This window comes from Alosa alosa, chromosome 1, assembly GCF_017589495.1.
Source record: "Alosa alosa isolate M-15738 ecotype Scorff River chromosome 1, AALO_Geno_1.1, whole genome shotgun sequence".
Lineage (NCBI taxonomy): Eukaryota > Metazoa > Chordata > Actinopteri > Clupeiformes > Clupeidae > Alosa > Alosa alosa.
Window position 1 is genome coordinate 18,448,139 of NC_063189.1, and position 14,047 is coordinate 18,462,185.

At 41.3% G+C, this 14,047-nt stretch overlaps 1 protein-coding gene across 1 annotated transcript; it reads left to right on the forward strand.

Moving 5' to 3' along the window:
• ppm1kb (protein phosphatase, Mg2+/Mn2+ dependent 1Kb) lies at window positions 1-9,556 on the forward strand. Its single transcript, XM_048249045.1, has 7 exons — window positions 1-149; window positions 1,116-1,619; window positions 2,164-2,264; window positions 3,943-4,108; window positions 4,724-4,868; window positions 5,919-6,053; window positions 6,777-9,556. The coding sequence occupies exons 2-7, from the start codon at window positions 1,174-1,176 to the stop codon at window positions 6,906-6,908; spliced, it is 1,125 nt and encodes a 374-aa protein (XP_048105002.1). The 5' UTR covers window positions 1-149; window positions 1,116-1,173; the 3' UTR covers window positions 6,909-9,556.
• The last annotated feature ends 4,491 nt before the right edge of the window (window positions 9,557-14,047 follow it).

Sequence of the window (14,047 nt, forward strand, 5' to 3'; positions counted from 1 at the left end):
TTTTTTTATTGGAGAGTTGAAAGCAAAGGGAAGGCCTTTCGAGAAAATCCGAGAAAAAATAAATTTGTTGTGAAACGAAATCATCACAAGGACGTTGGGAGTGAACGCTAAACGTCGAATAATTGAAAAAAATATTGGAAGTAGTAAAGGTATGAAAACCATAACACAATGTGTCGTTTATGGACGAGGTTTAGCTTCTAGTGAAACGGCCTCGTTAAACACGTATGAGGGTAAGGTGGGTACTAATTGGCTAACTTGTAATAGCGGCAGAGAATCGTCTCTGAGAAATAGTCCACTATTTAAGTCATTTGAGCAGTTGCATACATTGACGTTAGCTATATAAGTGCATCAGAATTCAATCGCTGTTGCGTGTTTGTGAAGGATTTGCTTGTTGGTTAGTGCGTGTGTTTAGGGAGGCCACTTGGCTAACGTTAATGCTAGCAGCTAGACTGCCAGCCAGCCAGCTAGCTCGCTCATGTAATCCGATCGAATGGCAGGGAGGCGTTGTTGGCAGCCACTGCTTGTTGCATAACTGGTGTAGCTAGTACTCACGTTGTAATGTTAGTTTTCGGCTAATGCTATGTATTGAAAGGTAGAGTTATCATTTGAATGTAGCAGTCAGTTCTCATTTAATTATCGACTCCTCGATTGTAAATAAACAGGAGGTCTACACAAAAAAGCGGCTACAGATACATTCCTAATATTACCTACAATTTGTGTGTTTCAGTATACTGAATCTTATTTATTATTAACGCTACATCCACTGTGTACATCTGCGATTTATAACCAGCTGTGTAGTTCGTGTTGGTATGACGTTAGTCGATATCTGATCGACCGCACAACAAAGTAGCCTAATTGATTTGTTGAATGCTGCATGAACTCCACTGTCGTCATTCATTACACACTCAGAAGGGTAAACAAAACTTTCAGAAGGTTAATCAAACTCTAGGCGGTGAGACATCATGTAAGACCATATGCATTGCAAATAAATTGATTGAATTACTGTACTGGTGTGTGCTGACGCTTCTCCTCTCGATTGGGTTTGAGAAAGGCGCTATATAAAATAAACGTATTATTATTATTATTATTATTATTATTATGTTGTGCCCCTATAGGCAATCTCTGAACGGCTGCTGCCTGTTCCTCACTAGAGGGCATCCCGCCTCTGAGGTTATGTCAACGGCTGTACTCCTACGTCTGGCTAGGTCTGCAGGGGGACCCCAGCTATGCCGTCGTGCCACTCGGCAGATTGCCTGTGCCCAGCAGCAGGATACCCCACGGAGGGCATTAAGCACCCCTAGCATGCCACTGGCCAGTAACTCTCGCTTTGACCCAGACAGCAGCGGCCAGCCCACTACCTGGGACTCGTTTGGTATCTGGGACAATCGCATTGATGAGCCCATCTTGCTTCCGCCCAGCATCCGCTACGGCAAGATAATCCCAAAGGTGAGCCTGTCTAAGGTGGGCTTTGCCTCTCTCATTGGCCAGAGGAAGGAGAATGAGGATCGCTACCAGCTCTCGCAGATGACTAACAACATCATGTACTTTGCTGTGTTCGATGGCCATGGCGGACCCGAGGCAGCAGACTTCTGTGACAAGTTCATGGAGAAATACATCAAGTAAGACCCCCTGCAATGTGCCACATACTCTTGCTGTTCATTCGTGTTATGGTCCAAATAAGCTATATGATATCATTGGATGTGTGATGTGCTGAGTGGGTATTGAAATGTAGTGCTGCAGCTCACTATTGGTCAGGCTCAGAAGTGGCAAACTAGTTATTTGGTTTGTGGTTACCAGCAGGTCAGAAGTTCACATTTCAGTTCAGACATACAAGTGACATACACATAGAACAATGTTTATACTGCTATACAACAATATCTACAGATGTAAGGGAACATGTAACAAATATATAGAACAGGCAAATGTAAAGTCATTTGCTTAAATTCACAAACAGTAATGCTTTAAATGTTGGATGGTACAGGGACTGTGATGGATTATGTTTTAAAAATCACAGTATATCTTACTGAATTCAATTAACCCCTGTATCATGATGCATATTGTGCAAATTGATGCAACATGATGCACATTCTTGTCAGTCCACAGGCTGTCTGTATATGCAAACCTTTGCACCTATAGGCCACACTGTATATTGTTTTGCTGCAGAGATCTTGTTGGTGAAGAAGATAACTTGGAAGTGGTTTTGACCAAAGCATTTCTGGAAGTAGATAAAGCGTTAGCAAGACACCTTCACTTCTCCCCAGATGGTACGTACTCTGTATTGACATGTGAAATGCCACTGTTTTTGGCCTTTTCTTGTTTTAGAGCATGTAGGGAAGCATATGTAAACTGATCGTGTTTTGAGTAAATGTGCAGATGTCAACTTTAGTTTGTCCTCCTGTGCCCACATACTAACATATTTTCAGCAAATGTATGTAATAGCTATCCCCTATAAATAAAATGAATGCCATCAGTTGTTAGTTTATACCTGTACTGCATTACTGACTGTTTTAGCTACAGCACCCATGTGTGCATCAGCTTAGTCTAATCCACAGAATGTATGGTGGTTAACTCTACGTTTGACTCCCTACACTGCCGTAGTTCAATGCCATTAAACCCCCTAGGCGGTGGAATGCAGGTGTTAGATGTGTTTCCTCTGTCCGTGCAATGATTGTAAGGCCCAGCCCTGGGTTCTGGTGCGTGCAATGTACAATTTTGCCCTTGTGTGTGTGCGTGTTATTCACGACAGCTATGGACCCAGCTAAAAGCCTCTAAGAGCTGAAGCTCAGCGGTACCTTTATGGAAGGCGGGGGGCTAGATTGGTCCAGCGGGTCCTTGCCTGGACTTCTGGAAGGTTCCACAACTTTCTCAACCTTTTTTTCTTCCTCTCTATCTCACGCTCTCTTTATCTTTACTATTTTGCTCAAATTTATTTTCTCCTCACATGCAGTGTTGGTAAACAGACACGTGGCTTGACCTGTAGTAGTACTGGTGTCCATATTAAAGTGTAGAGCTATTTGTAGCCTGCAGCAGGCCGCATTTGATTTATAACACACATGGCCTTTCATTCTCCTTGATGAGTGTGCCAAGCTGGTATTGTGAGCCAAGATTGGAGATGCTCATCTGTTCTTGTTAATGGCTGTAATAATGAACATGATGTACATACCTCTCTTAAAGTGAATGTAGTAAAAAAATCTCACATGTACACAGTACATTTTAAGTGGATATATGATATACATACATCTATTTTTTTAATTTATTAATAGTGTCATGATCTACTTAAATATTTTCTAAAAGTCTGTAGTTTTACACACAAGGCTTCTTGAAACAGCCAGCTCCATAATGTAACCTTACTGTGAAATCTCTCCAGATGATCAAGTTTGGGCAGACAGGCACCCTGCCGTGGGCTAAATATATCTAGCTACTGTCCAGTTTCACTGTACCCCTTTGAACTCAGGCTGTTGGCCATCACGTCCTGCCTGAATGACCTTCGTAGTGCTCTCACACTCTCTGAGTCTGACAGAGGAATCTCCTGTCAGCCTTCCAAAGGAGGCCCTGCATGCTCCCCTCTCTCTCTCTTCACTGCTCAAGTTCATATCCTGTTTTGGAAACAAGAACCCCCCCCCCTCCCCTCCCCAAGTCCTCCCTCTTGTCCTCATACTGTGGAGTAGAGTAGCTAGCATAAAATCAAGTGTGAGAGAATATGTATATTACTGTGTGTGTGTGTGTGTGTGTAGGAGAGTGTGTGCGTGGACTAGAGAACTCTGAGTGTTTATGTAGCCCATATTTGCATCAGTGTTTTGGAACAAAGTGCTTATCAAGAAACAGCCATCTCTGTGCATGTGTTTTTGAGCTTGTGAAGTGTGTGTGTGTGTGTGTGTGTGTGTGAGAATGGGGGTGGGGGTGTGTGCATGTGTAACCCTTCATATCTCTGGTACATTGCAGCGACGCTTCTGACGGCAGGCACCACAGCGACGGTGGCGTTGCTAAGGGATGGCATCGAGCTGGTGGTTGGCAGTGTGGGCGACAGCCGGGCAATGATGTGCCGAAAGGGCAAGGCCCTCAAGCTCACGGTGGACCACACGCCAGAAAGGAAGGACGAGAAGGAGAGGTGCATACACACACACACACACACACACACTCAATCACTCGCACGCACGCACTAACTAAAGAATAAGGAGACATGCACATAGATCCAGTTCATATACTCATGTACGTACGCACACATACACACATTTATACGTACACGTACACACAAATGTATTTATTGACAAATGTATACGTACACACACATATTTATACATACACACACATTTATACATGCACACACATTTATACGTATACACACAAACACACATATACACACATTTATATGTACACACATACACTTATACGTACACACACACTTCTGTGTGGACTGAAGATATCCAGACAAAAGGACACGTGTAACAGAATCTACATTCAGTCACAGTTTAGGAGTTCTGAACTGTTCTGCTTCTTACTAACATATTATGTGATGCTTTCTGTCTGCTTCAGTAACATTATCACAAATATTCCCACTACCTTCCTTGTATCTTATCTCATGGTGAACGCAAACAGTATTTTAGTCCCATAGGTTACACATTTGGAGAATGGCCTTGAATGGTTGTGCGTACCGCTGTCTAGCCATCGCCTTATCTGATGCACGCTTGTTTTGTTGATGTGTTCTCTCGCTCTGTCCCTGCAGGATCCGTAAGAGTGGTGGCTTTGTGACCTGGAACAGTCTGGGGCAGCCACACGTCAATGGCAGGTTGGCCATGACCCGCAGCATAGGCGACTTTGACCTCAAGAAGATGGGAGTCATCGCCGAGCCCGAGACCAAGCGCATTTCGGTGAGCAGGGCCCCTCTGTTCCATGGACTTTATGTTCGCCCAGTCCACTACCGGCTTCCATTTTTGTCATGCATGGGTACTTGCAGCAAGATGGCGACTTTAATAGTGATTTGTACCAGAATTCAAACAAACCGGATGTGATGTCAGTAATCATTCTAGGATGTTGTGCAGTGGTTCCCTTGGACAAATAAGAACAGCCAGAACCCTAATGCCTGGACTGAGATTAGAGGGCCAATAAGAACAGCCAGAACCCTAATGCCTGGACTGAGATTAGAGGGCATTACATGGGCTCTGCTGTGATGACTATTCTGTCCCATTGTCTCACATGGATTAGTAGCTGAGCCCTAGTGGAGTGAGGTCCACTCCACTGACTGATGTAGTTATCACAGCGGCTGGGTTCCCATCCAGCTCACTCACACATTTTAACCACATTTATGAACGTTTGGCTGAACGAAATGTCCATCTGTCTGTGTTTCCATCCACTGTGTTAAGAGAACATAAATTAACATTCTCTTAATGGAGAGTATAAGTATATATACTCTTTTGATCCCGTGAGGGAAATTTGGTCTCTGCATTTATCCCAATCTGTGAATTAGCACAGCACACAGTGAACACACACCTGGCGCAGTGAGCTGCCTGCAACAACAGCGGCGCTCGGGGAACAGTGAGGGGTTAGGTGCCTTGCTCAAGGGCACTTCAGCCGTGCCTACTGGTGGGGGTTCGAACCGGCAACCCTCCAGTTACAAGTCCGAAGCAGTAGGCCACGGCTGTCCTAAGAGGAGCAATGTTTATTAAAGCATGTAGTAAAATGAGACCAAATACAAATTCCTGAGAATCGAAAGTTAATCCACTCTGCCCAAGTCTGAGTTTATTATTCAAATGGTCCAAATGCACATTAAAAGGTTGTTATTGAAACACATGAATCAAATATATTGTGTTTACATACGTACATCCATCTGTGTCTGCATGTTAGTCATGTGTTTTTGTCTGGTGTGCATCCGCTGGTTTGTGTGTGCACTTCTGTTCATTTGCTGTGTATCTGTCCACCAGCTGAATCACGTCCACGACTCCTTCCTCGCATTGACCACTGATGGCATCAACTTCATCATGAACAGTCAGGAGATCTGTGATGTCATCAACCAGTGTCATGACCCCAAAGAGGCAGCCCAGAGGATCTCTGAGCAGGTACACACCCTGTCATCACTTAACGATTACACACTGTGATCACATACAGTGGGTAGCACAAGCCACAGATTAAACCCTAGCGCACTTGCTTAGATCTCCAGTGAGTTCAGATAATTTAGCCATTTATTGTTTTTGAATTTATTTGTTTCTTTTTCCTTTTTTGAATTAAGAAAAGTTATGAGCATTTAAAGAGAAATAGTTTGAAGCACATTTTTATAGGAAACAAGAATTATACCTTATGTGATTTATACAGTTTGGACATTATACTGTATATTTGGTCATGGACAGATACCAGTAATTCTATCATGCTACCTTTTTGGACTGCTAGTTTTCAACCAAAAATTCCTTAGTGCCACATTAAGATTGTTAAGAGATCCTAAAAACATCTATGTAATCCACTATCTAAAATAATCGTCTGATGTTACCTACAATATGCATATGCAGTGTTTATTTTAGTTTGTTTCGTTTCCTTTTGGTGGTTCTGTCTGGTGGATTTGTGAAGTGTCGGAGATTTGGCTTTTCTGAAGACCTTTGTACACAGAGACTATTCATATAGGCAGCTGAGTAGGTCATGTTACAGAAAAAAAAAGACATACACCATATAGGTCAGTGTCATCTCGTCATGGACTGGCAGAAGGCTGGTGTCGGGTGATCATATATGTGTGTTTATGTGCATGTGACTGGGTGTTTTGTGTCAACTCACGTCGGAATCTGTCCTGGCAGGCAATTCAGTACGGATCAGAGGACAACAGCACAACCATTGTAGTGCCATTCGGCGCTTGGGGTAAACACCAGAACACAGACGCCAGTTACTCCTTCAGCCGAAACTTTGTGTCCAGTGGCCGCTGGGCTTAAGGTGGGGACCGAGATGTGATTGAGGGAGACGGAGAGGGCAGTAGCCGTCCTCCCAAAATGGGAGGCGTCCAGTGTGCAATATGTAGAGATCTAGATCCAATCTAAGAACCATGATCCAGCGCCTTAGAAATGTCACATGTTCTAACACATTATCTAGTCTGGGACTGTGAGGAAAGGGCTCACAACTTAAGTAAGATGCACTTATTAAAGGACACGTCCAATGCATCAAAATGCTGCCACATCATTCGATTCCGAACTCTTCAGGGGGTTGTTGCAGTTCATGTATTTTTGCACAGATTTGTTTCCCAGTGAGTTGCCCATTGAAGGGTATAACTGATTTCCAGTAGAATGAGTATGATTTCTGACAATAAGGTTATTGTGAAGATGTAGAGAAAGCTTTTCTGGCCAGGATTAGGGACTGTTTCCTCTGGTCAGTTGTGGCTCACAGTGGGAATTGCAATTGCTAAATGATTTGCACTCTGTCGCCACCTACAGCCTTGTGCCTGTTCGTACAGCTAGATATTTGACATTGCATAAAGCTGCACGTGTTAGAAAATGTGCAATCCCTTTCCAGCTGGGTCCAACTTTACTTTGGGCTAGAATGGAGTCGATTGGTGTGGCAGCCGCTTTACACGAGGGTCAGTATGCCCTCAGCAATTTGGAACTGTGGCTAATCATTCTCTACGTGAGGCAAACATTGGCAGCACGCTAGTTATTAAGTTGCAAAGAACCAAGTACATTTGTCACTGAGATACAATTTTTCTGGTTCAAACAAACAAAAACATCCAGTTCAGTCCATGGCACTTATGTCTCAGGTGCTCAAATAGTACTTGGGTGCGACGGTTTCGTTTTTTGATTTACACACTAAAATCAGCTGTTGGAGTTTGCACCTCAGCTACTCCTTATACTATATGGTTGTAATGATGGAGCAGCAGACCACCCCACTTTATTGCTGTCATTTGTGTATTAATTACCTCAGACTCAGTGACAACCGCATATCAGAAGTATGGTGAATGCTATTGAAAGGAAGATTCAATAGGTTTCTCTTTTGTGGCATTTTAAGCAGTCAACACGCTCAAAGCAACTGGTTTCATGTGTGTAATTCCTTGTGCTTCCTCATGTGGGCGCTCTCCTGTTTCCTGTAGTCGTCCTCATTCAACTGGATGACCAGTTTGTGTAGTACACAGTCATATAGAGAGAGGCAGCTGTAGTCTTTAGATATTGGAATGCATTAAGATCAAAGAGGTTTTGATGGCAGCTCTTATGGTGATTCATGTGAATGGCTACTCTGTGAAACAGAGAAAGCCCTTACTATACACACCATGCAGACTTAATCCAGAAAAGGAATCAGGATGTGAACAAAGCGATGTAAGTGATATGCACTGTTCTGGAAGTGTCCCCACCTTCTCAGTCTGATCAATAAAACCTTTTGGATTAGATAGTCTGATCCACTGAACGTGTTCAGTATAGTTTCTGTGCTTTAGGTTTTGCAATTTTATGACTGTGTCAATAAAAGCAGTAAGCACGTAAATGGCACCAGCTTCCAGGGGGATTAGTTTGGTTTCATTTAGAAACTTGCTGAACAAGGAATCTATCTAGAATGGACAACTGAGGTTTGCATAGAATCTTTGGTTTAATTAACCAAACATGCCTGTCCTAAAGGTGTTTTTTCCCCCACCCCATTCTTCAGTCCCTGAAAAAGTGCATTGTATGTAAATCTCGTCATTTTTGTATAATAAGGTTTTTTATATATAATTATTTATATATTTTGATGTCCAGCTAAAATACTGTGGTTTGTAAAAATGTATACTATTGTATAGTGGTTGCTCATTTGAAATGTTCAGGTTTGTGTGTGGACTATATGCAATTCTAGTGTTGAGTGAGCATATAGTAAAGAGCCTGCTGCTGTCATGGAGAGAGAGCTAACAGTGACGTGAGGAAGGAGGGGACAGTCACGGAGACGGAGTATGTCACTCTGTCTCTGATGGTGTTAGAAGCCTTGTGCGACATTAGAATGTTTGAGTGAACTCATGCAAGTTGGTTGAAATCTTTCTGTTTGGGCTTCAAAAATTACTGTTTGGGCTTCAAGGGTGAAGGTGTTGTATGACTTGGTTCTGCTTTATGTCTTCCCACATATATGCCTGTTTTGTTTTTCGTTTTTTAACCAAGCAATATCTTCTAAACAAACTTGGTCTGAACTCTAGCTTTTGGATTTGTGGGTCTCTGTTGTACTGTGATATATTCTGGGCACAATCTCACAAACGTATCTGTCTTGTACCAAAATATGTGTATCAGATTGCTCCTCTGAATGTGAACTACCAGACGTGAATGTACAATGTGTTTGAAGGCCATAATTCAAGCCCTCCTGCCTACACCTGTGCTATTTCAAGACCCTCCTTACCTGATATTTTTTTCACTATATTTTACTATAATGCAACATGTATATCACCAATATTCAGTGCAATTAGTGAAAGTCCCCATCCATGGTAATGGGGTGTGAATTGAGCTATTTTACTGATCTCAGAAGTAATTGAAATATTCTGCTGTACAGTATGTTTAACCATTAAGCCTTCCCAGGTACAATATACAGTTTGTTTCCATGCAATGTACATGTACTTAAAATCTTTGAATAAACTCCAAACAAGAAATGGGTTGTGTGTCCTTTTGTCCAACTCTATAGTCAACTATTTGTGAATGGCCAACTATAACACATTTATTGTACCGGTTCCACCACATTGTGCAATTTACACCATCACGCTGCTTAGTTAGCAGCTTTTCTGAACAAGCAGTGCTTCTCATACTGTTTTAGTTGGAGTAAGTGAAGTTGGATAAATAGAGGAAGGCTTTGTGACTTTATAAGGATTGCTGTGCTGACCCTTTACTAAAGCATCTAAATGAAGCTCAAATGTTAAACCTAAAACAAACCTGTTAAAGCAGCTCTGCAGTCTGTGATGAAGTTCACATGCCTCTGTGGACTGGCAACGGGATAGGAGGCAGGTGATTTTGGGACTTACGGTTTTAATTTGGGACGTTTTGGGATTGGGGCCATTTGTGTGGTTTGTAATAATCAAATTTGCAAACTTCAGTGGTCAGATGTTTTACCAAAGATATACTAATGTAGGCTGCAGCTACACAACACCAAATGTGTACAGTGCAACCTATATTGTAACCTCTTAACTATTGTTGCTTCCACAAGATGGCGTAGTTATTACATCCCCAACAGCTTGCTACATTTACTGCACCTATAATGAGAACTTTACCGCTTAATTAAAGTTATAAAATTATGTTTTTTCTTTGTTCTTTAGAATTAATACTAACAACAAAATCACTTAACTGATTGGTTTGAGATAGGCTACAAAACATTGTTGCTGACCAATTATAATAAAAAAAAAAAAAAACCTTCTGATATTATGAAGGACGTTACACTTCTAGGCAAATAACTAAAAGGTATTTCATGATGCAGTCGATTACCAAACTGAGCAGTGAAATCCTCCGAGTCGGGATGACATTCAATGTGTCAGGGGTCATTAACGTTAACTATAGAAGTCATTCCTCTTTGGAGTAAGGTCTTCCCTTGATGTAATACGCGGATCTATATCAGAGGTGACTGGCAGATGTGAAGGAAGCACATTTGTATCGTTTTCAATAGAACAGCTTTAACACACACACAGGACAGGTGGACTGCAGCTTTCATAAGCTGGTGTGGTAAACACTGGTCTGCATGTTATTAACCATTAACTAGGAGTGAATGAGAAATCAACAAGGCCACACGTTTCATTAGCCTGACTGCTCCTAATTGAAGAGCTTAAGCAACATCCTTTAAAAATGTGATATTTTGTAATTGATTTTAAGTCCACCTAAATAGCAAGTCATGCCCTCGTGTATAGACCTCTTCTCAAATATAACATTTACATCTTGAGTCAAAGCAAAAAACATAGTTTGACATCATCAGCTGACAATATATGGAGGTTACATCATCGGCTGACGTTATGGAGGTTACCAAAACAGCAAAAAACTTGTTTCATAATGTAAACGTGTAACGTTATTCAACAAGTGTTTACTTAACTAGCCGTGTGAGTGTGTCACTGTTAATGTTCCAAAGGAATTCAAATTCCAAAACGTAGGTAGGCCTAAAGATTATGTGTATTTCTTTTTATATCGACTTGACTTTATTCCCATGCTATAAAATGGAAAACTATACCAACAATGGAGACTCACAACTTTGCACAAAATTCTGCACCCTTTACTCATTGCAGCCAAGAAAGGTACACCTCCACCACTCTTCATTCAGTGTCTTGCAATCAGACGGTTTTTAATTATTTGCCCTTCTTATATACCAGCAATTCTCTCTACAAAACTATTTGTTTAAGGTTGTTGCGATCAAACCGAGGTATTGTAGAGGTATTGATCTGCCCTTTTTGCCTACGAGTTCTCTCATTTTAGCCATTGACATTGAGACATTGCTAAAGGTTATTTCAGAAAATCCCTTAATACACACACGATAGACACATAAAAACAACATAGCCCACCACCTTGCTTTAAATATACTTGACATTGAGAACAATGTCCCATCTTTAAGGTGCCTTTTGGAGATCCGTTTACTCTTCACAGTGACAAAAAAAATGTCCAAGTCAGGGATGCCCAAACATTTGGATGCCACTGACTATTACAGTCTACTGGCCTATCCAAATTAAATGGCAGGCTGATATAATTGTGTATGCAGGACAGTTAAAAGTTAAAAATATTCTAAAACTACATTAGCCTACTTACAGTTTCGTCGTTCGTCGTTTTGGTGCATTTCTCGAATCATAATGAATATTTGTACAACAGTTAGTACATTTCTCAAAACAATTAGTGCAAACTGCACCACAGAGTGGATAACCTAAGCGTGTATCTTGCTCAAAATGCTTAGTTTATGCCTCAAAAAAGCAAATATGTATGCCAATAAAACGGTCAGAGCAATCAAAATGACAAGTCATGATGATGCCATTGGTTATGTCAAGATAGTCAAACTGTTTTATCTTGTTGTCAGTATGACAGTTTACTCTGTAGGTATTTTCTAATTAACAATGTGCAAGGCAGCACTATTTTCTATTTCAAAACTACAAAGTTACACAGACATTATTGTGTGTAGAGGAGGCTGATTTCAAAAGAGTGGATATTCAAAGTTTTTACTTTTGACAGACATTGTGACTGTATAAAGAAAACTAAGGCTTTTACAGCATTGCACAAATGAAAAATGACCAATATACTGTAAAAAAAAAACTGGTCAGAGCAGTGCACCACTGTAGCCTACATCTTTCTATACATCTTGATGCCGGTCTGTCAGATCACATGTATCCTAAACAGATTAGGCCTATGACAACTATGACAGCTAGTTCACATTTGCATGTAATGACACGCGATGAAATAAGGCAAATTTGTTTTAGGTAGGACTATTATAAGCAGAGAACCAGTGCATTTTGACCAACATGACATTATGTTGATATTATGTTGATTACATTATGTTGACATTATGACATTACAGCAGACATTTCTACAAAATCAGTTGCATGCACGAAAGCATTGATATTTGGTCACAATGGTGAGAAACTACTTTAATGATGTGCACAAGTGATAAGATGATATAGAGTTTGAACAAACAGTTTTAAGATTTACCATTATGATCTGAGAGATGTGCCAAAGCAACTGAGAAAAACTGTAATACACTGTGGGCCAACATCTTTAACAAACGCCATATATGATTTTAAATATAAATATAGCTGCAAGCAGCAATGAGGGGCCAAGCAGTCAGTTCAGCAGTCCAAATTTGTCATGTAACTCAATGCGGTTGCATCAGGTATATAGCATTAAGCAGTCACAGCAAGTTCCATGCCAAACAACCCAAGACTGGCTAAGTGACAAGGTAATTTCCTGTTTGGCGGCTTCACCACCAATTTCGATTGGCTATTATGGCCAAATGGTTTTAGTTCGAAAGACAAAAACCAATGCATTTGTGAGACATGCTCTGAAGATGATGTGCATCAAGTTTGGAGTCAATTGGACAAAATTTGTGACCTATGAAAATTTTAAGTGTTTTTGATAAAATTCAATATAGCGGAAAATCCACCATGGCGGAAATTGACATCATAGGGTGCATTGAACTCAGCTTAGTCCAAGGACACCAACAACACCTGGTTTTTGAAAACTCAGAGCGACAGGTCAAAGGTTAGGTGCGTGAACGCACATCCAACTTTGACCTGTTGGTGGTGCTAGAGTATATGAGGTGCCGACTTAAAACTTGATGAAATTTATCACAGGACTGTCTCTAATCAGTGTGCCAAACTTCACAACTTTTTACCAGACGGTTCTATGGGCTGCCATAGACTTCCATGGCAGAATAATACACTTCAGCAGCTACGGGCAAAAAAAGGTTTTGCTAATTACAGCGCCCCCTAGCGGTCAAAGGTTACCAGATTGGTTGTGTGTTCTCCCAATTAGGTCAGGAGTCAATGTACTTAGTTTGCTCACCAATTGGTTTTGATAGATGCTACGGATGCTGAGATATGAGCTCACTTCCTGTTTGGCGGCTTTGCCACCAATTTCGATTGGCTGCTACGGGCAAACACTTCCGTCAATTGTTATGGAAATCAAAGCACTGATAAGGCATGGTCTGAAGATGGTCTGTGCCAATTTTGGTGAGGATCCGATGAAATTTGTGACCTAGGGAAATTTGATAGTGGTTTTGATTAAATCCAATATGGCGGCCAAATTAATTATGTTGATGTCATGAATTGCCATCTGTCGACATAAGGATCTTCCACAGTATTACCAGACACCACTAGTACATTGTAATTCTAGGCACAACAGCAGCTACAGTCCAAAAGGCATGTTACTGATTTACAGCGCCCCCTAGAGGTCAAAGGTCACCAAATTTCTAGAGCGTCCTCCTGATGGGGTCATGAGTCCATATACCAAGTTTGGATTTGATGACTGCAAGGGTTGCTGAGATATGAGCTCACTTCCTGTTTGGCGGCTTCGCCGCAAATTTTGATTGGCTGTTACGGGCGAACGGTAATACTTCCGAAGACGAAAAGTGATAACTTTTGTGAGGCTTGGTCTGAAGATGATCTGTTTAAAATTTGGTGGGAATCAGAGAA

Excerpts from the sequence above, each read along its gene's own strand:
- ppm1kb (XM_048249045.1), top strand. The coding sequence starts at position 1,174 with ATGTCAACGGCTGTACTCCTACGTCTGGCTAGGTCTGCAGGGGGACCC. Across the intron at positions 1,620-2,163 it reads TTCATGGAGAAATACATCAA|AGATCTTGTTGGTGAAGAAG; the intron begins GTAAGACCCCCT and ends GTTTTGCTGCAG. Across the intron at positions 6,054-6,776 it reads CCCAGAGGATCTCTGAGCAG|GCAATTCAGTACGGATCAGA; the intron begins GTACACACCCTG and ends CTGTCCTGGCAG.